Below are 27338 nucleotides of genomic sequence, written 5' to 3' on the forward strand. Positions count from 1 at the left end.
GGACTGTAACAGTCTATTATGTAATAACAATTGTCACTTATAAAATGCATCAAAACTGCAAATAGCTTGCTCTATAACTGTTAATATTATTTTATTTAGGACTGGAATGAATATGATGAGAAAATCCAAGAGTCGGTAGGAATCTATGAAGTCACCCACAAGTTTGTTAAAATATGAACTTCACTCCAACTGATACTTCTCAACCTTCTACTTCAATAGACAAGTCCTAGGATCGTAAACCAATAGCTCGTCCTTATCTGGTATTTGTTTGCCAATGCAATACAATTGCATTGTGCGATATGGTTGAAGAGGTCAATTTACATTAAAATTAATCAACATCAAGTCAAGTTTATTGTCGTCTGATTGTACAAGTACAACCCAATGAAACAGTGATCTCATAAACAATACAAACCTTACTTTTTTTATTAAATGTGAAACTTAAATTTCCAACATTTTGATGCCATTATTCAAGCTTGAATATTTAGTTTGGAGCAGCAAAATACAAAAAAAAACTCAATAGTGGAGGTAAAAATACATTTCATTTTAAATAACATTGTTCATTTATGATTGAACCTATAAAGGAGCATAAACTAGTGAGAAGTTTATCATTCACAACTATAGATTTTGTCCTAATGCCTTGTATACTATCTGCAAAGTATGTACAGGGAGTCCCCAGGTTACGAACGTCCAATTTATGGACAACTCGTACTTATGAACAAATTTTCCTCCCAATTCACATAATGTAACCTCATGAATGTCCCTTCCAGTATGCAAGACATTGATGGAACAAGGGTAAGTGTTAACTTTTAATCATGATCTTTTTTCTTTTTATTCTATCTAGACTGTTTTAAGAAGTTTCTTTAATTTATTTTTGCAGTACTAAGACAAGCATTTGACTAACTGATGCTAAATAAGAACCGTATGTACCTGTTCAGACTTATCTACAAATTTGACTTAGACAGACGTAGGAACGGATCTCATTCATAACCCGGGGACTCTCTGTATACCAAAAAATCAGCTAATACAAATCAGCGTTTAGGTTGGAAGTAGATAGTCTACATTTTTTTTTTAAATAGAGACCAATGGAAATGGAAGAAGATGCATATCCTGCTACATATGAACTTTATAAGGAGTAAAAGATATCCATCTTTTGAATGTCATAATTTACTGAAGAACTCTCCTTCATTCCTGTGATTGGGTTTTCATGAAAACCTCAAGGAAATTCCCAACAAATACTTAAAAAATGCCATCAAAACAGGTAATTATTCAAAATGAATATTGAAAAAAAATCCCCATTGAAATGTCGTTACTTTATTTACGTTCATTTTAAAACAGCAATCATATTAAAATAACTTTTTATATATTTTGCATAAATTTCAATGTTTGGCCAACATATAAACTTGATTTGTGCTTGGCTCATGTTTCATATATAAGGACCAACCCCCAATGTAAAGCAAGTTTTGAATGTTCTTAATTAGAAGCACCACTTCAATTTTAATGAATTTAAAACAAGTCTTTCTGAAGCTGAGCTATTAGGTATATCTATAGAAATAAGGATTAATCATGCATACTAAAATCATACCTGGATGTATTTTGACTGTATGCTTATTCAATTGGCAAAAAAATAAGCAAAATTAAAAACGTGGATTTGCGTAGGAATGAATCAGATTCATGTGATTTTTAGAACTACGACTAGCCAACTTATTAATTTGGTCCAATAAACCTATACTTGTCTAACTGGTAAATTGTTAAATAACATTTTTTTGAAAATTTATGAAGAAAAGTTTAAAATTTAAACAATGATTTGAATTTAAAATACCTGTAATACAAAGTCCCAATCAAATCAGGACAGTTTCCCAACAACTTTTCATAAATATTTTAAAAGGGATAAATTAAAATTACATTATAAAATTCCATTAAACAAAGCATATAATCTGCAAATGAAGTGCTGCATTTCACCATTAAACATTTCAACCACATTATCTGCAAAGTTGGGAGATCGTGCTGCAGATGTATAAGACTTTGATGAGGCCCCATTTGGTGTACAAATATTGTGTTTGGTTTTGGTCACCATGTGATAGGAAAGGTGTCAAGCTGGAGGGGGTGGAAAGAAGATTTAACAGGATGTTGTCAGGTGTTGGGGGAGGGAGGGGTAGAGGTTCCTGAGCTCAAGGGAGAGGTTTAGGCTAGAGCTTTATTCCTTGAAGCACAGAATGAGAGGTGATCTCATAAAGGTATTCAAGATTATTAGAGGAATAGATCAGGTAAATGCAGAGAGCAGGGAATCAGTAACCAGAGAACATATACTTTTGCACATAATATGTGTATAGAACATATTGCCAGAGAAGATGGTACTAAGGCAACTTTTAAGAAAAAAAATGGACAGATACATAGATAGGATGGGTTTAACTATATATGGACCAAACACAGGCAGGTAGAACACTTTGGTCGGTGTCAGCAAGTTGGGCCATGTCATGAGTCAATGTATAAGCATTGTTTTATTCAACCAATTGTTCATCATGGAAAATTATATAAAGGAATAAATTAATACTGTATATTGATCAAAAATACATTTAAAAGCCATACCAAATAAATAAAATTAATATACAAAATTAAAATGTTTAAAATATGACCTAATAATAATTCACAATGGTAATTTTTTAGTTGATCAAGAACTGACAAGTACATTGTACTGAGTATAATAGATAAAAGAACTATTCACCAGAGGCAGAATGATATTTTCATCTCCACAATGTAAAATAACTTTGGACAATTTTTCTTGTACAAGGTTTGCTTCCTGAGAGAAAATGGGGATTATGATAGATAACATCAAACTGAATAAGATTAAATTAACTTTATTGAATTTTGCATGTTTAATTGCCTAATGATGCTGACACATGGGATTAGTTCATCTGATCTAAAAATGTTTTGCACCTGATGCCTCTCGTATCAGCATTGATGGATTCCAATTCAGCTTTTCCATGGTTGCAACATCCTGGTGAACCAAGATGAGAAAGGAAGAAGTCCAAGTGTGAATGGAGTAAATGAATTTTCAATTACATGGCATTTCATGGTTTTGTATGCATGAAGTAGAATTAAAATACAACAGGAAATCACAAAAATAAGTATATCTAAACGCGGTACATGACAGGAAAACTTTCAGGTGATTTTTGTGATCAGCTGCTTAAAAAACACCCAGTGTTCAGGAAACAAATTCTTCATTGTCTAGTGTAATGACAGCTACAGATTTATAAATGAGCTCAATGTTAAGGAAGGTAGACAGAAGTAAACAGGTAGCACATTACAAATTAATTAAAACAGGTGGTCATCAAGATTAGCAATGTTAATGCCAGGGATTACACAATTTCAAACATTCTGCATTAATATCAAGTATGTCTAAGTCAGAGGTCGCAGTTTAATACAATTTAAAGATCCCCAATTATAAGGGTGAAAAACTACAGCATGCTGTTGTGCAGAGGGACTTGGGAGTGCTTGTGCATGAATCGCAAAAAGTTAGGTTGCAGGTGCAGCAGATTATTAAGAAGGAAAATGGAATGTTGGCCTTCATCGCTAGAGGAATTGAATTCAGGAGTAGGGAGGTAATGTTGCAACTGTATAAGGTACTGGTGAGACCGCACCTGGAGTACTGTGTCCAGTTCTGGTCTCCATATTTGAGGAAGGATATACTGGCTTTGGAGACGGTCCAGAGGAGGTTTACTAGGTTGATCCCTGGGATGAAGGGGTTGACTTATGATGAAAGATTAAATCGTCTAGGATTATATTCATTCGAGTTTAGAAGAATGAGAGGAGATCTTATAGAAACATATAGGATTATGAAGGGTATGGATAGGATAGATGTAGGAAGGTTTTTTGAGCTGGCCGGGGAAACTAAAACGGGAGGACACAATCTCAAGTTTCAGGGGAGTAGATTTAGGACAGAGATGAGGAAAAATAGTTTTTCCCAAAGAGTAGTGAATGTTTGGAATTCTCTAACCAGGAAAGTGGTTGGGGCTGCCTCATTAAACATATTTAAAATTTGGTTAGATAAATATTTACATGATAGAGGAATTAGAGGATATGGGGAGAAGGCAGGTAGGTGGAGTTAGGTCATAAATTAGATCAGCCATGATCGTATTAAATGGCGGAGCAGGCTCGATGGGCCATTTTTGGCCTACTCCTGTCCCTACTTCCTATGTTCCTATATCCTTCATCTCTAGCTATAGGAGTCTGCTGGAAATTGTACCTCCATTAATCTGTTGCTCCTTGATTAAGAATGTTAAGTTTGTTTATGAACTGTTGTCTTGGGGCCCCATAAACATTTCACAATGGATATCAGGAGACATTTTCATCCATCTCCTATAATCTTCTGATCTGGCTAGAGGGAATAAATTGTCCAATACCCAACCCACAATAATATTCAAAATTTCTGCAATCAATTTATAAAGTCAGTATATGTTTTTTTACATTTTTAAGGCACTGATAACATTAATAGTACATTTTAAGACCTTCAAATTAAATCAATGCAGAATGATATCAATTCACTTTTTTCAGTTCCTGTAACTCAGCTATTAATGGGTTGTCCTTGCAATACATCAAAAATATCATCTAGACTTTTGTGGACACACTTTAAGAATTCTTTAACATCTCGAGCAGGGTAGCTGGAGACAATATAACCTATCCAGTTATCATGAACACCATATCCAACACCAAAACCATTAGGAACAACTGGTGCAAAGCCTCCAAGGTTGACAGCAGGACTTGTTAGGGTGCTGGTGGAAAGAATGTTGTGGTTCATTTGAATATACGATGGATCTTGAAATAGTTCTGGCAGAGGCATTCCTTTACTTTTTGCCAGGTAAAGTAAAGCAAACAAATGGCGGTCAAATCCCTGAGCTGTGGAAAAGAAAAAATGAACAAACTTTAGTGGATAATTTCTGAAAGAACACTTTAAAAATTAACTTTCTTCACATTTTATGCTGGTTATAATTTAAATATTATCAAAAGAAACTGCAGATTAAGTGAAAATCTGAAATAAAAAAAAACAGGAATCTGGAAATACTCAACTTGCCAGACAGTTTTTGTGGAGAAACGGTGTTAATGTATCAGATAGGTGACCTTTCTCTCTAAATGTTGGTGAGTATTTTTAAACATTACTGTCATATTTTATGCTAAAAATATAAATATATGATTTTGAAATTGGGCATGATTGCAGCAAGGTTTCATATAGTATCTCGAGCCTCTTTTTGGTCCCTTCCATGGTGAGTAATAATAGTTTTGGACGATGCTCAACCAAAAGCACCATATAGTGGTCCTCTTGCAGACCCAAAGATCAGAGAACCCCTGGAACAGATTTCTTACTGTGCAAACACCTATCCGTTCTGGTAAAAAAGTAAAATCAAGAAGCTGGAGAAATTGAGGTCAAACAGTGTCCTTGATGTAGAAAAGATTAAAAAAAAATGCATGACCAATGTTTTGGGATTGAGTCCTTCATCAAGGTATGGAAATAGGTGAATAGAGAGGGAAGGGGTGGAAGGCTGACAGAATGAAGGGAGGGTGGAAGGCTGACAGAATGAAGGGAGGGGGAAAGGAGAGCAATTTGCAGAAAACAGTAAAGTCAATGTTAAGGCCATTTGGCTGGAGACTGTCAGGACAAAAAATCAGGTGGTGGTCCTCCATTTACGAGTGATCTTGATGAGATAGTACTGTTATGAGCCCAGAGGATCCCAAAACCCAGCAGCAATAGAATTTAACCAAGACAAGTGGTTACTTAAACAAAAGTTTAAACATGAAAACTTTAACTTATCACTATTGACTTAACTAACCTAATAACCCCCTTCTAAATCTAAGTGCACATATATGTAATGTGTGTGTAAGTTCAGAAAAGTTATTTGATTCACAGTCCAATCTCACTTCTCATTCCTCGAATTCTTATACTGTGCACAGAATTTAACATTTACAAATCTTCACCAGGCTTTGGTGCTTGAAAGGTAAATGGTTACTGCTCAGGAAGGTTCTTGTTTGTTTTCAGAGAGATTTGTTATTCGTTGGACACCCACAACTGATCCTTCCAATCAGCCACTTCAGTGTCTGGCTGAAGAATCAGGGTTTTCCAGACAATAACCTCTTTCTTCAGGTCACCACAGAGTTCCTTTTCAGTTTTACTTATTTCAAGTGAAACATTATACAGCCAGCCATCTCCTCTTGTATGGACCACAAGAGCTTTGACAGGCTGAACTAAGAACTCACAACACATCTTCAAAATTGGGTTTTCCACAAGTTTGCCAGCTTGTCCTGTTCCAGTCCCAGCTGCTGCTGCTGAACTGTAGAACTGAATTCTCTCTCTCTCTCTCTCTCTCTCTCAATCGGAGAAAAACCTGTTTGACTCTCTTAGAACAGCAAACGGCATTCTGACTGCGGCACTGGACCCAATCTTCTGAGTTTGCTCATCTGTTTCTTTCCAAAACAATAATCCATTACTCCACAGCATGTCCAATTAACACCTACTTGTGAAGTCCTTATAGGCATCCTTCAGAGTTTTTGCAAAGGCACTCGGAGCCTGGATTGCCTGGCCTGAGCCAAGCTCTTGCATTTTAAATGAAATCTGTTTTGAAGTGTTTGTATCTGTTTGTGACTTACAGTGAAAAAAAAACCCACAATTTATCTCCTTTAAAACATATCTATATGCAATATTACATAATCTGTCACAGTATGAGGCCATGGACAGATATATGATTATGGGAGTTTGTTGCAGAAATGGCTGTGACACATGCCTGCAAGCTACCCATGCCACTGAGTTTTCTGTGCTCACCACTGCATTAATACCCAATACTGCAGAGCATCTTAACTAAGATGAGCCATAAGAAACTCGAGGAGTATGAAGATCATGCCTACTAGTTTAATTTGTTACAAAATACCAAATATAATACAAATAAGAAAATCTGATGCTGGGGTCTAGTGGGGTATACAAAAGGGCTGGAGAAACTTGGCAGGCCATCTACAGGAAGGAAAAGGCAGTTGATATTTTAGACCTGAAGCCTTCATCAGCAGGGTTAAAAATGAGCAGATGCTTGATTAGATGCCTGCAATGGAATGAAGATAGATATAGCGAAAGGGGAGAGAGTAGCTTGAGATGGACCAAGTGAAGCGCCTCATTTTTGACACACCTATTGAAGAATTCAGGCCTGAAACACACTGCCCTTTACTTCCTGTGGACGCTGTATGACCTCTAGCACCCAGTACAGGGAGAGGATTCTTAAGGAGCAGTATCATCTATACAAGACAGCTTCTAAAGCTGCTGAATGGAGGAGTATTTCCAACTGGCCAAATAACCTACCATTTTTTTTGTACTTTGAACACATGGTATTAATTAATTAGTTTGGAGCACAGCTGCAGACATCTGAACTGCTCTGAGCCAAGGATAAAACAAAACCCTACTTTTCATGACTGCCCTCTATAGTTTTTTCAAAAAGCAGTAAAGCATAATGGGCTAAAACTACATTGCTGCAGCTAGATTCAATGGTAAATTCAATGGGAATTAATTGCAGAGGATTGGATTTGGATGTCATGTTGAAAGCTAAAATTTGCCAATGATTAATAAACCCTACACCTTTGAACATCTTGAAAAGGAGAACGAATACAAGTAAGCAAAATAACCTAAGGCCATCAAAGGAAGCAAATCTCTACTTACCCATTGCAGCCTCTTTGGTCAGCTGTCCATGATACTTGGAGCATTCACCTATCATTGCCTTCAAGTCTGAGATGCTGTGTTTCGAAGATTCCTTCACAAATGCCTCACAGCACCTTTGGGTGTAAATGGTAGCAGGACGGATGGTTTCTGTACGGCCGTGTTTAAATGCTGCAGTGCTGCAAGATTCGTAAGTGGCTACTGTTTTGTTGTACTGCCTCAGAAACCCCATTTGAAGAGACAGTTGTGCCAATGCATCAGCACTGAGGTTCTGTTTTTTCAGGAATACTTTCCCACCTTTTTTAAACTCTGTTGCCTCAATACTCAAGGCATTCACTGAGGTGTTGAATATTTCTTTAGCACTCAAAATACCAGCTTTTAGAACATCATCAAGTTTAAACTCGAGCTTCTGCACAATCTGAGAGGAGTTGACTGCTGCAGGCAGAGTTGTTGGTGAAATTGCAGGTCTCTTGGTTGTGTCTTTGAAAACCTCATTTATTAAACGTAGGACAGCCACGCCATCTCCCCATGAATGCTCAAAGTTCACACCTGCACTGCCATCTTTGGTAAATATGAAACTGAAAGACTTGTCATACCAGCGGTTGAGGCCATTTCCATGAAGCATGTTATGGGAGAGCTGAATGTGGTCATTTTTGACGACATCATCAAGACAAATACAGAACAAAGCTGCATCTATCTTATTCAACACCTCTGCATTTCCACATTCCAGCAACCTCTGCCTCAGTGAGGACCAGGTATCCCGATTCTCACTTGTCAGGTATCCAAGTTGAAATTCAGGAGGGGGACTGGGATCGGCCAAAATGTACTTGAAATGAGCCAAGATTTCTGAAGCCTTTGTGATCCTTCCATCTTGATCAATGATGTCAAATATATAGAAATGTCCACTTCTCATCACCAGCACATGCTTGCCACTGTCATTTGTAAAAAGCTCATCTCGAACAGGTCTGGGTATACGAGTGGAATTAAAGAGTCTATAATATTGAGACATATCAAGAGGATAGGCATTAATCAAATAGGCACCATACCATGAAACAGAGGTGGGAACAAAGCGAATTATATTCTTAAAAAGAGATGTGTCACTTTTAGCAGGATTGAGATGGAAAATTTCAGGTTCGAGTAACCCTGCTCGAAAAGTCTTCATGAAACGTACTGCAGACACAGTCATGTTGGTTGCTCTAATCAGCTGATTGTTGTACGCAGGATTTGGATCAGGATTAAAAGATATAAAAGGGTTAAAGTTCAGGACAACTGATTCACGGGCACTGAGGTACATGTCAAACCATGGTCCTAAAAACAATGAGAACATTTTTCTCAAAGCTCTGAATAAATTAAACATTAAAACATAATGTGCTCCTGAATGAACTTTTTAATTTGCTTATCCAAAGTTTGTTTTCTGGCCTCTTTCACTTTTATTGACTTACTGGCTAATGATACAGTATTGGCATTTCAGTCTAAACATACTCCACATAGGTTAGTAAACCTTGGAAAAATATTCAATTGACCAATGTCAAAGTTAAATTTGATGCATCCTCATTCAGTCAGCTAAGTGCTTAATACCTGGGATCACTCAAAAATCAAAGGTAATTTTGTCATTTTTTCCTGTGACTAGGGGACTCATGGCCAACTGGTGCACTTCTATTAAGTCTAAAATCAGTTAACACCATCCAGACCAGAATGTGATCTTGGGACTTCTCTGTCAATGAATGAATCATAATTTTCATCAAAATTAGGCAGAATATTGTCAGGTAGAGAAGCTACAATAAATCACAACTTGTAACAAGGAACATTATGTGAATGATCTAAATCAAACTAAAATAGCAATGGCCAAACAAATATTTTGTTCTTTGATTGGCATTTGCTTCAAACTGGCAAAGGGAATAAAGACAGTTATTATAGCAAGTACAATCACTTGGTGTTAATTATGTAATTTTTCCAGTTGTGATAATAAAGTTGCTTTTTGAGAATGATAGCAGTCAAAAGTTTTCTCTTAAATTTTTCTCTCACAGATCAGATAAAACAGCTTGAGATCCTCACCTGAAATGTAACTTGTGTGCTTGTTCCTTTTGTCTTGAGCCACCAGTTCTTCATGCAACTGTTTACCAATTCCCTTTTCAAAATCTTGAGCCAGCTGTTCAGTTCGCCTACAACAAAGGAAATGTTAAGATATATGTATAATAATCAGCCCAAAAAGCCAGTGTACTTGGGAGATAAATGAAATGTGTTAAATGCCATTGTTGTCAAGTCTAAAATCAGTGACAAAGTAAGGTCACAGATGGAACTCAGTGTTTGCTGATCAGAATACATCTCATATATCTTAATAAGCATTTCTGGACCTTTCAAACCAAATGGACACACAGATATCTCTGAGGAGCCTGCTCAAGTGTACTCAAGGATGTTATGAACAGCAGATTGAATAAGTTGTAAAATTATATTTCACATTGTATGTTAACATTTTTTTTAAATTAAGCCACAAAAGCTAAGCAACATCTGATATAAAGGTGCCTATAAAAATCAAAGGCTTGTGCAAAATTCCCTGACACATTTCTCTACTGGCAAGATACATAACTCACTGCATATGTTAAAATCTGGAAAAAAAAACCTGATGGAATGTTCTGCTGGGTATAGAGGCCACATGACATTTCAGGTTGAGACCCTGCACAATTATTCTGGTCTCCCCAAGCACAATTCTCTTTCAACAGTCCAAAAATGAAATCCACATGTGACCTTGGTGAGGATTTCGAGCACTTGATCAGAGCACGGTAAGAGGCCCTTCCAGCTCACAAGCCCATGCTACTCAACCTACAACTCCGCACATTTTGAAGGTTGGGAGGAAACCAAAGCACCCGGGGAAACCGCCTGAAGACATGGAGAGAACATATTAAATCCTTACAGACAGCTCAGCCTAGGTTCTGCCTCTTAACAACTGATCCATAGTTTGGGCTTTGTGGTATTATCACTAAATGTTAACTATATTGAATTCATAAATGACACAACAACAAATAGACTGAATGTGCACCATACATTTTGGAGGGCATCATAGGCTTGGTTTCAAAACTGACTGGAGTTATTTTAATGTGGTATAAAAGTAAATGGTATGCATAATTCTGGATTATCTGTTTTATGTCCATATGTTACTGTGATCTCAAGAGGATATTAGATTACCATGCTTTATGCATTTAATTTAAATACTTGACCATTTTATCAGACATGATAACAACTCTTAATTGTGCAAGGAATCTGAATAGGGCAAATTCCAAGAACACAGCATGGTTAGCATAGGGCAGCATGGATAGCCTTGCGGTTACACAACATGATTACAGTGCTAGCTACCCAGCGCTGTCTGTAAGGATTTAATATGATCTCTCCATGTCTTCAGGCGGTTTCCCCGGGTGCTTCGGTTTCCTCCCAACCTTCAAAATGTGCGGAGTTGGAGGTTGAGTAGCATGGGCTTGTGAGCTGGAAGGGACTCTTAGCGTGCACTATGCTGTATTTTTCAAAATTAAAACATACCAGTATATTAAAGTACTGGACAGCACTCATTAAAGCCCTGAATATTTTTTGCATTACAAATTGGTGAGATAAAATAACAATTCTGAAATACCAGTTAATTACAACTCTTTTTACTTACCTAAACTGGTCATTATCTAAAAGTGGCCTCTGGGCGTTCAAGAAGCGGCGGACTGTATCATGAAGTTTTGGAATGGGTAACCTTTGAGATATAGACATAAATTAGGAAGTAGATTCTGCCAGAGCTAAAATCTATAGTTTACAAGGTGAAATGTAATTTAATTTTTTTGCATTTTTCAAGGATACAGCTTATTAACACCAGCTACAGTATGACGCTTTTTTAAAAATTACATCGAAAGGTATATATATAAAAAATGTGTTGATATCAAATTACATGTGAATATTTTCAACCCTTTCTCCCTCCCAAACACTCCCCCTTTCCCAATCTAATAATTTTAAAGATAAATTGTGTGTATGTGGATATATAGATAAATATCTATATATAGAGGATAGATAAAAAATATGTAGATAATATAGGAGAATGTCAATCTAAAAATACAAATCTAAATATAAACTGATTTAATTGTGGAGTACAGGTTCAACACTCAGACCATATATTGCGAGATCTTTACATTTTTAAACCAACAGTTCTTGTACATGGGCTCCATATTTTAAAAAAAAGAGAAATTTTTTTCAAGTGGAAAACATTAAAGCAGTTCTACATGCCATCTCTCTAATCCTCCTAAATATACATTAGACTTCCATGTAGTAGTAATACATTTCTTTGAAACAGCAAAAACAATTTGTAAGAATTCTATTTGATACATAGTTAATGCTAATTTAATAAATATTGTTAATATCTCCTAACAAAAATATAATGGGATCCATTGGGAGTGTAACTCCTATTACTTTATTCAAACATTTTCTAATTTCAGACCAAAACATATATACTTTTGAAAAGCCAAATAGAATGTATAAATGAGCCTCATTCTTTGTAACATCTAAATCATGAATCTGATAATGATGAATTAGATTTCCTTAACTTCTTAGGTGTTAAGTATAATCGATGTAACAAAATTATATTGTAGTAACTATACCTAATGTTCTAAAGGTTCAATCACTAACGCAAACAAAGCTGGTGATAAAGGACAACCTTGACGAGAGGATCGAGTTAACTTAAAGGGTTCCAAAATCAAAACATTCGTCAATACTTTAGCTACTGGTTTACCATATAGAGCCCTAATCCAACCAATAAAAAGGGACCAAACTTGAATTTCTCCAAAACTTTAACAAAAAATTCCATTCAACTCTATCAAATGCCTTTTCTGCATCTCGAGATATCACCATTGGGTTATCTGAAGATTGTCGAAATCTATTAATCAAACTAATCACGCGCAAAATGTTATCTGAAGCATATCCTTTATAAGACCTGTTTGATCCATATGAATCAACTTAGGTAAAAATTTAGCCAATCTATTCGCTAATATTTTAGTTATTATTTTATAATCTACATTTAACAATGAAATTGGTCTAATGAAGATACCTTCAAAGGATCTCTATCTTTTTTAAGAATTACTGTAATTAAAGCACTAGAACAAGACTCAGGTAATTCATAATGTTCTCCAACTTGACGTAATACATCTCCAAACACTAGATAAATCATCATAAAAAATTATATAAAATCCATCATCACCAGGCGATTTACCATTCGGCATTTCCAGCATAGCCATTTTAATTTCCGAATCAGTAAATGGTTCTTCTAACTCCTGTATATCTGCATCCTCTAATATAGGTAAATTCAACTGTGATAAAAAAAAAAATCAATCGATCCAGTTTCTTGTTTTCCTTCAGATGTATATAGCTTTTTATAATTCATCATTAATCTCACGAGGTTTATAAGTAATAAGGGAATTCCGTCTAACAGCATTAATAGTCCTCAAAATCTGTTCTTTCTTTAATTGCCATGCCAGTACCTTATGTGCTTTCTCTCCCCATTCATAATACCGTTGTTTAGTCCTATTAATCACATTCAAATTGATAAGATTGCAAAGTATTATATTCCAATTACAACCTAGATAATTCTATTTTCTGATCTTCTGTAGCATCTTTCTGAAATTCCTTTTCTAACTCATCAATCTGTTTCTCTAATTCAAAACTCTGATTTAATTGATTTTTTTTTAAATTTTAGAAGTATAACTAATTATTTGTACTCTCAAATAGGCTTTCATAGCATCCCATAATACCAACTTACTTTGAACAGAATTAGAATTTTCTTACAAAAAAAATTAATTTGTTTTTACAAAAAATCAATAAATTCCATATTTTTTAACAACATTGTATTAAACCTCCAACGATAGGCCACTAAGGAGAAATGTTTCTCTGTCGGATTAAGACATCTCCAAATATCTACTAAATTAAGATCTTTCATCAATAGTTGAACCTGAACTGCCATCTTGGATTTCTTAACTTTCTTCAGAGATTTATCTAATAAAGGTTCCAAAACACAATTAAAATCACCACCAACTAAAATATTATCATTAGCCTGACCCAAACATAAAAATGCATCTGAAATAAATATTTCATCATCTGCATTTGGGGCATAAATATTAATTCCAAAATTCACTAAAAATCTTACAATTCAATTTAAGAATACATCCTGCCTTTTCCTCCATTGATTGTAATTCAAAAGATAAATTTTTATGTATCAAAATTGCTACACCTTTAGCCCTAGAATTAAATGAAGAATATACATGCCCACCCAGGCCCTCTTTAATTTCATACTTTCCTTCACATTCAAATGTGTTTCTTGTAAAAAAGCAACATCAATTTTCATTTTCTTAATATACGCCAAGACTCGCTTATGCTTAATCGGACTGTTTAATCCTCGAACATTAAAAGTAGCAAACCTCAACTTTGACATACCTACTATTATTACCAAATACCAATAATATCTTAATATGAAAACTCAAATCAACATATATAGGCCCTCCAATAGGAAAAGAAAATCACAAATTAAAAGCTAGATAAAATGAAAATAGAAAAAAAAGAAAATCCCACCTCCAAAAAAAACTACCAAAAGGTAGTAATCCCTAAGAAAAAATTGGGTGTGGGTCACCCACCAGTGGCTGATGACTAGTAAAGAACTTAGAGCAAATCTCTCCCTCAACAGCCAAACAATCAATAACATCAAAATATCATAATAACAAAAAAAATAAAGAAAAATAAAATTCTTCTTTTCATCCAAGAGATTCCAAACTCGAAGATTCCATTTCAGAAGAAGTTGGAACCTATACCTAATGTTAATAATTTTAGTCATATTTTGTTTACATATCTCTTTCCAATGATTTTCATCTATTTTAACATTCAAATAAGATTCCCATTTTAATCCTGATATATGGATTCCCAATTTGTGAGCTTTTTTCAGAAGTAATTTATACATTTCTGAAATAAACTTACTAATACCTTTATTCGTTATTAATACTTCCAATTCATTCTGTCTAGGTAAAGTTAAATTATGACCTAATTTTTCAATTAAAAAAGCCCTTATTTGATAATAAGGAAAAAGTATATTATTTAGCATATTAAACTTCTTTTCATTCTTTGAAAAGTAATAAATTACTAATTTCAAAGCAATCATCTATTATTTTAATTCCTTTTTGAAACCAAATTTTTAAAAATTGATTATTCATAGAAAATGGAATGTTTATTTTGATATAAAGGCATTTTACGAGAAATTAAACCTTCTCCTCCTATTTCATAATCAGCTTTCTCCCAAATTTCTAGATGTTTTAAAATAAATTAATAATTTAGGATTCAATTTATAAATAACCTCTTCCTTTGAATCTTTTCCTATATTATGTAATTCTACTCTAATCCAAGCTAAAGATTTTTTTCTGAATCAAACATTTCATTAATAAATTTCAAATGAGCTGCCTTATAGTAATTTTGAAAATTAGGTAATTGTAAACCTCCTAATTCATATTTCCATGTTAACCTTTCCATACCAATGTGAGCCAACTTCCCTTTCCTTAAAAATGTCCTAACAATAGAATTTAAGTCTTTAAAAACATTTTTGAGGAATCCCATATTGAATTCTTAGAAAAATATTCATTTAAATACAATTTACTATTCCTATTAAAGAGGTAAATATTTCCATCTTTTATATATATATATATATATATTTATATAAAGACAAAGATTTAATTTATACAGATTATTTAGATTTTTATCTATCTTTATTCCTAAATACACCATCTGACGATTTAAATGGTGTACCATCTTTACATTTAGTATAATCTCTATTTGTTAAAGACATTAATTCACTTTTATCAAAATTAATCTTAGAACCAGATATTTCACCATATTCTTTCGACATTACCAATAAATTTGCCATTAGTTACCATCTTAGCAGAGGGCTTTTTATACAAAGTTTTAATCCAATCAATAAATATAGATTCAAAAACAATTTTTTTCTAAAACTTTAAATAAATAATTCCATTCAAGTATATCAAAAACTTTTTCAGCATCTAAAGTTAATTCTAATGCCAATTCCTCTTTCTTTTGAGCTACATTTATTAAACTAATCAATCTCGCAATATTATCTGCTGAATGTCAGTTTTTAACAAAACCAGATTGATCTGGATGTATCCAGTAAGTATCTCGCCATTCTGTTTGTTAAATTTTTTTGCCATTATCTTATAGTCAACAATCAACAATGAAATTTATCTCTTCTTCTTTGGCTTGGCTTCGCGGACGAAGATTTATGGAGGGGTAATGTCCACGTCAGCTGCAGGCTCGTTTGTGGCTGACAAGTCTGATGCGGGACAGGCAGACACGGTTGCAGCGGTTGCAAGGGAAAATTGGTTGGTTGGGGTTGGGTGTTGGGTTTTTCCTCCTTTGTCTTTTGTCAGTGAGGTGGGCTCTGCGGTCTTCTTCAAAGGAGGTTGCTGCCCGCCGAACTGTGAGGCACCAAGATGCACGATTTGAGGCGATATCAGCCCACTGGCGGTGGTCAATGTGGCAGACACCAAGAGATTTCTTTAGGCAGTCCTTGTACCTCTTCTTTGGTGCACCTCTGTCACGGTGGCCAGCGGAGAGCTCGCCATATACGATCTTGGGAAGGCAATGGTCCTCCATTCTGGAGACGTGACCTACCTAGCGCAGTTTGATCTTTAGCAGCGTGGATTCGATGCTGTCGGCCTCTGCCATCTCAAGTACTTTTCTGTTTTCAATACCGCTCTATCATTTTTAGTTATTGCATTTGAAAAAGGTTCCAGTAGAGAATGGGATTCTGTTATTTGTTTTAATACCTATCAATAAATCTTTAAACTTCTTAAAAATTCTGGTAAAAACCATCCTCTCCCAGTGATTTTCTACTTGTTAATGAATTGAGCACTATTAATTACTCTAATCATGAATGATGCATCTACTCTATTTAAGCTAGTCAATTTAATTTTAGACAAAAAATTAATTTTAGATTCATCTTTATCAACTTCAGATGGATATAAATTTAAATTAAAATCCTTAGTTTATATTATATTTTTCCAATTAATTTTTCTATTTTATGTTTGTATTGAATTATGTTACTTCTTAATTAAAATTGTCCTTATTTCCTCACATATAATTTTGTAAATCTTTTTCCAAGTCTCAATCTCTCTTTCCAAATTATCTAATGCCATAACATATTCCTTTTTAATTTTTGTTGAATAACATTATTTGACCTCTTAAATAAGCTTTTAAGGTTTTCCATAATATGAATTTATTATCAGTTGATTTAAAATTAATTTGTAAAAATATTTGAATTTCTCTTATATAGTTACAAAAATCTACTATTTTTAATAATGATAAATTAAATCTCCATTTGCATGGAGTTCTTTTTTTCTGGAATTATACAAGACATCAAAAGAGGTGAGTGATCAGAAATTATTCTAGCTTTATACTGTGCATGGGTTACTCTTTCTTCTAATTGTGCTGATAACAAAAACATATCTATTCTCAAATAAGAATCATGTCTAAAAGAATAAAACAAATAATCTTTTTTTTCTTTTGGATTCAATCTTAACCAAATAGCTATTAAATTTAACTCTTTTATCAAATTAATAATATTTTTAGCAGTTTTAATTCTAACAATTGATTTTGATGTTTTATCTAATATTGGATCTAAACAACAGTTAAAATCACCATCAATTAAAATATTTTCATTTGTTTCCACCAAATGCATAAAGTAACCTTGAATAAATTGTTAATCATCTATATTTGGTGCACAAATATTCAAAAGTGTCCACGTTTCTGAATATATTTGACAATTCACTAAAATAAATCTTCCTACTACATCTATAATTACGGATTGTATTTTGAAGGGTAACCTTTTATTAATTAAAATTGCAACTCCTCTTGCTTTAGTGTTAAATGAAGATGCTAACACTTCTCCAACCCATTCTTTTTAGTTTCTGATGTTCTTTTACAGTTAAATGAATTTCTTGTTTAAAAAAAGGAATATCCTTTCAATTTTTAATATACTAAAGATTTCTTCCTTTTAATTGGATTATGTATCCATTTATATTAATACCCACCAAATTTAATAAATTATTAGTCACCATTCTTAAACATTTAACAAGTCTCCCTTTATCGGTCTGATTGGGTCCCCTCTCCACATATTCAGTACAATTGACATCTTGAGGCATTGTGAGCAGTAAAAGAAACACAGCCACCACATTGAGAGTCGTTAACAACGGTTTTATTTGAATTTGGCGTGTGACCCTTTAAGGGCAGCACTGGCTCAGTCACCCTGTGCGTGATGACGGCATAGAAGCTGCCTTGGGCATGCACCATGTGGAAGATTCGACTGGGGAAGAAACCCGACAGCACCATTTTCCCAGGGCTCCCCCGCCACGTGACATTACAAGCGGGGCTGGTTCACCCTGAGCAAGTGCACCACCACACAACCCCCCCAGAACCACCTACACATCCCACCACTTGGGCGGGTGTCCCCGTTGATTAGGTTTGGCTGTATGCACCGGCTGAAATAAGACCAGATGGGTCGCCATCAGGCGGTCCACCGTAAAAAGTTCTTCCCTCCCCTCAATGTCAAGGGTCCAAGACTTTGTACGGCCCCTCGTATGGTCGCTGCAACGGTGCGCCCTGCGGCCCCCTTCACATGAAAATGAACTGAGCCGAATCGAGTTCTTTGGAGAGGTGGCTTGGCCAGGTGCCGTGGCGTGCTGGGGGAGCCAGGGAGCCTAGTCTCCTTCAGAGGTCCGCCAGCAGGTTTGTTTTGGTGGCCACGGTGTCGGGGTCTGAGCCGAAAAACTCACCCGGTAGGGAGTAGTGTGCTGTACACCATCTCTGCCGCCGTGGCTTGTAGGTCCTCCTTGGGTGCCGTCCTAATCCCGAGGAGGACCCAGGGTAGTTTATCCACCCAATCTGGTCTAGATAGCCTGGCCATGAGTGATGCTTTCAGGTGCCTATGGAACCTCTCCACCAACCCATTGGACTGTGGGTGGTATGCCATGGTTTGGTGGAGCTTCACCCCCAGGAGTTTCACCATCTGTGTCCACAGGGCGGACGTGAACTGCACACCTGTCACTAGTGATGTGTGCCAGGACTCTGAATCGGGCAATCCACTGGTCAACCAGAGTCCTGGCGCACATCTCCACAGAGGCTTAATTGATTGGGATAGCTTCAGGCCACCTTGTGGCACGGTCAACCACCATGAGGAGGTAACAAGCCTCCCTTGACACTGGCAGGTTCCAATGATACAAACGTGGATGTGTTGGAACCTGCAAACCGCTGAGTCAAAGTTCTGTTCGGGAGCCTGCGTGCATCTATGGACCTTAGAAGTCTGAGACCTGGTGCAGTTACTGGCATGCTCCACCACTTCCTTCTTAAGCCCATGCCACAGGAACCACTTTGCAACCACCTGCACCATCATTTTCACCACTGGGTGAGTGAGGCCGTGGACTAGGCAGAAATCCCTCGCTCTCCAGTGTGGCAAGTCTACTGGACGTGGCATGCTTGTTGACACATCACAGAGCAGTATGTCCAGGCTGTTGGGCAACTGGACATCATTGAGTTTGAGGCTCAAGATGGCGATCTGCAAGGCCTGCATCTCTGTATTGTTCCTCTGGGCCTGGGCCAACTGGGCGTAATCTAGGCCGGGGGCAAGAGTGTTGATGGCAGTGCACGAGAGTGCATCTGACACCACATTGTTCTTGCCAGCCGTGTTGGATGTCAGTTGTGAACTCCGACACGTACGCGAGGTGACGCTGTTGTCTGGTGGACCACGCCATCGCCAGTGCCTGGGTGAGGGGCTTGTGATCCATGAAGACTGTGAACGGCCTGCCCTCGAAGTAGCGAAAATGGCGGATGGCCAAGTACAGTGCCAGGAGCTCCCAGTAGAAGGCACTATATTTGAGTTCTGGCAGGCGCAGCTGCTTACTGAAAAAGGCCAGCGGGCGCCAGTGTCCATCGAGCCACTGCCATAGCTGAGGCATCCAAAGAGAGAGTCGTGTGTGCCTCCGGCCGTGGGTGTACTAGTAGTGTCGTGTTGGCAAGGGCTTCCTTCATAGCAATGAAACCCCTGTCCGCCTCTTCCGGCCATGATAGAACCTTTTCTTTAGTGGCCATCAGCACGACCAATGGGTGCATGGTGCATGATCCTGGACGCCTTTGAGGGTGGGGAGTTTGGGGAAACATTGGACGGCCGACACCTTCTCCGGCGCTGGTGTGGCCCCGGCTGCCGAAACGATGTGCCCCAGGAAATGGAGAGACTCCTTGCCAAACTGGCATTTGGCTGCGTTGACCAGGAGGCCAAAATCTGCCAGCTGAGCGAAGAGGGTGTGGAGGTGGGCTTTGTGTTTATCGCGGCTGCGAATGGCAATAAGTATATTGTCCAAGTAAATGAATACTAAGTCCAAATCCTTCACAACTGTGACCATGAGGCGCTGGAATGTTTGGGCTGTGTTCTTTAGGCCAAAGGGCATACGCAGGAACTCAGAATCGGAATGGGGTGATAATGGCTGTCTTACCCACGTCATCTGGATGCACCGGGATCTGATGGTATCCCGCACGAGGTCCACCTTGGAGCGCCGTGGAGGTTGGTGGAGAAGTCCTGTATGTGGGGCACCGGGTACCTGTTGGGAGTGGTTGCATCGTTCAACTGATGGTAGTCCCCACATGGGCTCCAGCCCCCAGATGATTTCGGGACCATATGGAGCGGCGTTGCCCAGGCACTGTCTGAACACCGGACGATTCCAAGTTCTTGGAGTCTGGAGAACTCCTCCTTTGCTTGCTGGAGCTTCTCAGGTGGCAGCCGTCTGTGCCTAGCATGCAGCGGCGGGCCTTGCACGGTGATGTGGTGGAAAACCCCATGCTGGGGTATGGCGGCATTGAACCGTGGCTATAAGATGGCGGGGAACTCGTGGAGGATGTCCATGAACTCATCTCTGGTGGTGGCTACGGCGGCTATTTCGGGCCTGCAGGCATCTGCTGTGTCCAGTCATGTGGAATGGAACGTTTGGGCCTTGACCAGCCTCTTGCCCTTCATGTTGACCAGCAGACTGTGAGCCCTCAGAAGTCGGCCCCCAACAGCGTGGTGCCCACGGAGGCTAGGACAAACCTACAGTGGAACTTCTCCTTCCCTATCTGGATCTGTGCCCTGCGGGTGCCATAGGTCCTGATGGTGGAGCTGTTGGCCACCCACAGGGTTGGACCGTGAGATTGGATGCGAGTCTCTAATGTAGTGGGGGGGGGGGGGGGAGGGAGGACGCTCAGCTCGTGTCCACCAGGAATCAGCGGCTGGTGGATCTGTCCGTCATATGCAGGAGGCTGTTCGTGTGGCCAGCCGCCATTAATGGCTGGGTTTCCCTGAAACCCGCAGGGTTGGCGGCACTTATGGGCTTGAGCTCCCCAGTGCTGGTGGTCATCTGGCCCTCCTTTGCCTTGGTCTTGGGGGCGGTCGGCTGGTTCCTGGTCGTGCCACCAGGTTGAGGGCTGCCTCGTTCTCCCTCTTCGTGAGCCAGACGACGTCCGCATGGGCTGCTGCTTTTCTCGGGTCTGAGAAGTCCTCGTCCATAAGGTGCAGCCGTATGACCTCAGGCATTTGCTCCAGGAATATTTGGCAGAAGAGAAAACAAGGCTTGTGGTCTTCCACCAGGGCCAGCAATTCATCCATCAGCGCCGAAGGACTGTGATCCCCAAACCCATCCAGGTGTAGGAGCCTGGAAGCCCGTTTCGGGGTTGAGCCTGAAAGTTCCCAGCAGATCTTTAGGGGCGATGTACTTGCCCACAGCCGGTGGGGGGACGGGGGTGATGGATGATGTCATCCACCCTCGCCGCAGTATCTTGGTCCAGAGCACTCATGACGCGGTAAAACATGGTGGCAGCTGCAGAGATGTTGTGGAGTTGAAACTGCTCTTCTACCTGCCCAAACCACGTTCTCAGTTGGTGGGTCCAAAAAGGGGGGGGGGGGGGGGGGAAGCTTGATGGAGACAGCGTTAAGCTCTACCGAATCCATGTTTTTTTTTAGTCCAGAAAGACGCCTGGGCTCGTCAGCGTCACCACTCTGGCGGTGTGAGCAGTGAAAGAAACACAGCCACCAAGTTGAGGGTCGTTAACGACTGTTATTTGAATTTAGCGCGTGCCCCTTTAAGGGTAGCTCTGGCTCAATCACCCTATGCGTGATGACATCATAGATGCTGCTCAGGGCGCGCGCCACACGAGAGATTCGACTGGGGAAGAAATCCCCGATGGCACCATCTTCTCAGGGCTGCCCCGCCATGTGGCATTACAAACAGGGCCAGTTCGCCCTGAGCGAGTGTGCTCCCACAATCTCCTTAAAAAAAGGAAAAAGAAATGACATACATAATTTAGAAAAATCCTACTACTGATATAATATACCAGTACTAACACCCTCTACAGTTCGGGAAGTGGCCTTCGCCACTAAGGTGACATGTGATTAAGGAAGGAGAAGTCAAAAAGTCCACCCCTCCCCCCAGAAAGAATATACATAATATTCATTTTTATTCTTCATTTATAAAAGGCTTCCTCAAGATCTTTGTTAACCTGGTCATCATCCAATTCTGTTAATTCTTGCTGCTTACATATTGATTGAAAGGTCGTTTTGATCTTTCTTTGAATTTGGAAGCAGGTTGGCAAATTTCGTAGCTTCACTCCCATCAGTAAAAAAATGTGATTATTTCCACAAAATACTTCCAATATTGCTCGATATCTGAAGGAAAATTTACATCCTTTACTCCAAAGAAATGCCTTCGCGATTTAATTATTGTTGAATTTAAATCAGCATTATTCGTATCATTAATGCACTTCGATCTTTCATATCATTTCTTTGCCCCAATAACGGAGGCATCTAATTAACACTGAATGTGGCAGTAAACCTTGAAAAGGTTTTTTCTGTTAGCTCTATGAGCTCTATCTAATTCAAGCCCATTGGAAAATTTTCAATTCCCAGTACCTTTGGGATCCATGTTTCAAAAAATTGAGTTGGATTGGTATCCTCAAAATCTTCGGTAATTCAACAATCTGGACATTTTTTCTGTGACTACTATTTTCCAATATCTCTATTTTTTGTAAAAGTTCTTTCCTTTGTAACTCCCAACCTGTAAATGAATCTTCTATTTTATTAATTACATCCTTACATTTCTCTACCTCAAAATGACATTTCTGAACTACTTCTTCAATCTTCTGAATCTTAATTATGACTTTATCCACAACATCATGTTTAATATCCTTCATTTCTTCTGTGACAATTTGAAATTGTCCATTAAAATTAGTATTAAAGGCAGCAAACTGTTGTTGAATACATTCATTCATTGTAACCATTTGTTGTGATAAATTATTTATGGCTTGAGTTATATTACTTCAAATATCATACTGCATACCTTGAGCTGGTTGGACGTCCTCTCTTCCAGTTATTTCCCCTTCTTCTCTTTCCATTTCTTGATTGGTTTTCTTCCTTTTTTCCCCCTTCAGAATCGCTGGGTGATATAGCTGATTCAATATCAATGCCATACTGGATTGAATGTTGTAGTCTCGTGCTTTGGGATTTTCATCTAAAGCTTGAATTGTTTGTTCCTGTGTACACATGTGGAAGAGTTCTGCGCAAGTACAGAAGTCTGTAGTTCTGCAATCCTCTTCTGAACTTCAGCACCACCTTCCCTGGTTCCCCGGGGAATTAGAGCTGGAGTTGCATGTAGCTTAACCGTTGTCGCCCGTGTAATCCTTGGAGGAAGATAAATCTGGTCACGAGGCTCCATTTGTGGAGGCCTTCTTTAACAGCCGTTTTCTTTGATATTTGTGATTTGACTTTCCTTGTAGCCATTTTTCAGTAACTTAAAACCAATCTTGAATTTTTTTAGATTAAAGTCTTTTAAAGACAGTTTTTGTTTAATTCTGCTTGGAGAGGAGTATTTCCATGTCTCAAACCTACGCCATCACGCCACCCCCCCCCCCCTACAAATTGATGCTTGAAGTATTATTTTAAAAGTATTGTTTATGTCACTGGTTATAATGTCATTCTTTGGTTGAAGAAATTTTACAAAAATGTGATCATAAAAAGGATTCCAGCAAAATAATTTGCATCACACAAAATTCCATTAAAAAATTAAACTCAACTAATCTCCTTCCTTGTTCCAAACAGGAAATAGGTGAGACCTTTTTAAATACTGTACCATCTTTGTTATAGATAGAGAATTTAGGTTAAAAAGGGCTTAAGTTAAAATGTGATGATTAATCATAAAAGGGGAAGCCAGAATAGACAGGGAGCTTACCATAAAAGTTCAGCTAGACAATGTTATAACAAACAGAGATTTTCATGGTCACAGAGAGACATGTAGGAGCCAAAGATTGATAAAAAGAGTGAGAAACAGAATTTAGTGTGTGTAGAGTTCGTAGTGTACGTGACAAACATGATAATTACAAATGCAAGTGTACTTAGGATGATTTTGCAAAAACTAACCAATTAAAACAGTGTTAAAAAGAAGGGGAAGGACAAACAAAAAAAGGTATAAAAATCAATGCACTGTATGTATCGGGGCTTGACTTGGCGAGAAGCCAGTTGAGTCCAACTCTGCAGACTTGTAAATAAAGCTTGTCGTGTCATCAATTTTAAAGAGACTCATGTGTGAGAATTTGTACTTCTGACAATCTTCATATCTAAAGTTAATATCCAGAGTTGCTTTTATCTGAAGGCCTCATCACATCCCAATAATTCAATAACTTTGAGAAAGAATTACACTACAGGGCACTTAGCATTAATATCAAGTCACTCTCATTCAAGAAAAACATGCAAGTGCAGTTGAACACAATTGCCTAACCTTTTATCTAGAATTCCAAAAAACCAACAACCTCCAAAAACCAGGTCTTTTATGGATAGATGACATTACACGTAAGTAACATTAATTTCCAGTAATAAATTCCCCTTCCTCCTCTGACCCCGTGGGCGTCCTCTCTTACCTTTGGTGGAAAGGTGACTCTGGGCTCCGAGCACCCGGTGGCTTATCTCACTATCCCATGACATTCAATGGTTTATGGGAATTACGATTTACGAGTATTATTAGTACAAAAAATAATAAGGTTTCTGTATGATCGGAAACGGGAGGTGGTCCAACAGTACTTGCCTTCAGCAAGACCATTTCCACACACTGACGATGTGGCAAATTGTAAAAGACCCATTTATTCCCTGCAAACTCCAAACTTTTATTTAAGCAGGTTCATAACGGTGACCAACATGTTAGCAAGAGACTGATATTTGCCTAACCTGACAGCTGTGTTTCCTAAGTTTAGAACCAGGAGCCTGGAGGTCCAAGTGATACAATACATGCAGTAACTTTGGGGTTCAGTGTTCGCCAATATGTGAGCAGTGCTCGCGTTAAAAAGCACCGGGCACCCCCACGACCACAATCCTTTCAAAACGCTGCCTGCCGTGGCAGGAATCAAGTTTCGATGACATGTTTAACCGTTACTTTTGCATCAGCATGTTAAGTGGCGATGGGCGCAGGGCTTCTGCTTCCCATGGGTGCAGGGCTTCTGCTTCCCATGGGTTTCTGCTTCCCATGGGTGCAGGGCTTCTGCTTCCCATGGGTGCAGGGCTTCTGCTTCCCATGGGTGCAGGGCTTCTGCTTCCCATGGGTGCAGGGCTTCTGCTTCCCATGGGTGCAGGGCTTCTGCTTCCCATGGGTGCAGGGCTTCTGCTTCCCATGGGTGCAGGGCTTCTGCTTCCCATGGGTGCAGGGCTTCTGCTTCCCATGGGTGCAGGGCTTCTGCTTCCCATGGGTGCAGGGCTTCTGCTTCCCATGGGTGCAGGGCTTCTGCTTCCCATGGGTGCAGGGCTTCTGCTTCCCATGGGTGCAGGGCTTCTGCTTCCCATGGGTGCAGGGCTTCTGCTTCCCATGGGTGCGGCGTGACCTGCTGAGGTCCCCCAGCACATGTGCATGTTGCACTCGACCCCGATAGCCGCATTTCACCCACGCGCAGCCCGGAATCGCTGCTCCTTTCACCCAACGGCCCACAAAGAGAGGTTTGCACTAAGGAAGTGGCACTGACCGCGGGAGACTCTTTTGGAAATGGTTGGTGGGGACGATGCTCTCGTGCAGGAGGTCGGGGTCAGGGCTCGAGCTGCTGGCCCGCTGCAGGGCGCAGCCGCCGACCGAGCCCCGGGCTCGGCACCGTCCGACCGGAGACGCCGCCCAGCCCAGTCCGTTCAGCCTGCGGACGGCTGGAGGAAGCCGCAAGGCAGCCATCGCACCCGAAAAGCCACGAGCGGTGTTTTTTTTCTCAAGCAGTCCAAGAAAAACCTATTTAAAGAGCGTCGCCTTCGCTCCGAGACGACCGACCCGGTCCGGCAACCGCAGGAAATGACGAGCGAAGAGGGGACGGACCAAGAGCTGCCACTCAGCCACCAGCCACGTGACCCTTTAGCCATGGCCTTCCATTTCACGGTGCGCCTGAGTGGGGGTTGGGTTGGGTTGGGTTGGGTTGGGGGGGAGGGGAGATAAAACAACTTGTCACTTCAGCCCCTTTCTCACTGCCAACCCGCCTAGGAAACGGGAACATTTGCAGGGCAAGCTGACCCCGGGAGCCTTTCACACCCCACCATTATTTGGAGGTAATTCTGCATCTCGGGGTGTTAAGGGGGTCCATTCTCCAGCAGTGACGTTGCAAGAGCAGGTTGTGCTTTCACACCACCAGAAGGCGATTGGGGGGTTCACTCGGCAATGGCTCTGACACTTGCTCCCTCCATGGAAATGACCTCGCCTTGCCCCGTTAGGTCATTTCACACCCCACAACTCGTGCAATTGGACCAGAGATAATTGGTGGGGTCACTCCAGTGTGAAAGGGGCTACTTACTAATTCCGTTCTGATGAAAGGTCATCCATCTGAAAGACGAAACCAATTTCTTTCTCCAAAGATGCTGCCTGACTCGCTGAGCACCTGTTGCATTTATTGTAACGCCTCGAAAAATACAGATTGAATAGCTAGAGCACACTTTTGTTCAATTCATCAAGTTTACCCCGAGTTTCCAGTTATCTTTTGCTGTAATTTACATTTTTTTATTCCATTCTCCGTCATCTTCCCACTCTGACCTCTGTCTTGTTCCTCCTGCGTTTTGTGATTTTTCTCTCTAGTCATGGTAGTCTTTGGAGAACAAATTTGGATTCAGCTTTCTCAGATACTCAGTCTTTTCAATCTCTATCAGAACTGACCAGCTTCTATTTCATTTCTAGCATTATTTTTTTCTTTCCCTTTTGCTCTTGTTTTTGTTATCTCTTTGCGGTGGACCTCTTACAGGCAGATTATCATTGCCATTCACTAAACTGGCCAATGCCATTTGTGTCATTCAATTGTCCCTGAACTACATTTTATCAGAGATATTTCCTTTCTTTCTCCCTTGCCCTTTTCTGTAAATTGAAACAGGATTGTTTTCACTTATTTCAGTTGTGATTAAAAATAACCAATCTGAAATCTTAAAAATGTTTCCTTCCCCACAGATATGATTGAACTGCTGAGCATTTCCAGCATTTTGTATATTTGTTTCAAATCTCTTTGTGATGCTGTTCCTGGGTGCAACTAAGTTGACTGTGAACAAATCCTGGCTGTAGACGCCAAGGAT

General features: G+C 39.2%; 3 protein-coding genes across 9 annotated transcripts in view; 2 read left to right on the forward strand and 1 right to left on the reverse strand.

Annotated features, from left to right (window-relative positions):
- czib (CXXC motif containing zinc binding protein) overlaps positions 1-342 on the forward strand; it is a 17973-nt gene extending 17631 nt beyond the window's left edge. For all 5 annotated transcript variants that reach the window (XM_069938474.1, XM_069938477.1, XM_069938475.1 and 2 more), the window contains one exon: positions 100-342. In XM_069938474.1, coding sequence (XP_069794575.1) covers positions 100-177 — 78 coding nt within the window. In that variant the 3' untranslated portion in view covers positions 178-342. The remainder of the gene's footprint in view (positions 1-99) is intronic.
- Positions 333-26093, reverse strand: cpt2 (carnitine palmitoyltransferase 2). Of its 2 annotated transcripts, none has more exons than XM_069938465.1 (5): positions 25772-26093; positions 11334-11414; positions 9740-9846; positions 7688-8992; positions 333-4893 (listed from the first exon to the last, which is right to left on the reverse strand). In XM_069938465.1, exons 1-5 carry the CDS (start codon positions 25966-25968, stop codon positions 4562-4564), a joined length of 2022 nt encoding a protein of 673 aa, XP_069794566.1. In that variant the 5' UTR covers positions 25969-26093; the 3' UTR covers positions 333-4561. The 2 variants fall into 2 exon arrangements, with proteins under 2 accessions (XP_069794566.1, XP_069794567.1); XM_069938466.1 differs by having other exon boundaries at positions 7688-8888; positions 25772-25860.
- LOC138763763 (excitatory amino acid transporter 5-like) overlaps positions 24383-27338 on the forward strand; it is a 64134-nt gene continuing 61178 nt past the window's right edge. The window contains exon 1 of one of the 2 annotated variants that reach the window (XM_069938472.1): positions 24383-24614. In XM_069938472.1, the coding sequence (XP_069794573.1) occupies positions 24603-24614 (12 nt within the window). In that variant the 5' untranslated portion in view covers positions 24383-24602. Of the gene's footprint in view, positions 24615-26227; positions 26334-27338 lie in introns of those variants that run through there. The other variant, XM_069938473.1, reaches the window with a different exon arrangement.

The sequence above is a fragment of the Narcine bancroftii genome, chromosome 5, assembly GCF_036971445.1.
Source record: "Narcine bancroftii isolate sNarBan1 chromosome 5, sNarBan1.hap1, whole genome shotgun sequence".
NCBI lineage: Eukaryota > Metazoa > Chordata > Chondrichthyes > Torpediniformes > Narcinidae > Narcine > Narcine bancroftii.

Excerpts from the sequence above, each read along its gene's own strand:
- cpt2 (XM_069938465.1), bottom strand. The coding sequence starts at position 25,968 with ATGGCTGCCTTGCGGCTTCCTCCAGCCGTCCGCAGGCTGAACGGACTG. Across the intron at positions 11,415-25,771 it reads TTCCAAAAGAGTCTCCCGCG|GTTACCCATTCCAAAACTTC; the intron begins GTCAGTGCCACT and ends TATATCTCAAAG. Across the intron at positions 9,847-11,333 it reads TTAGATAATGACCAGTTTAG|GCGAACTGAACAGCTGGCTC; the intron begins GTAAGTAAAAAG and ends CCTTTGTTGTAG.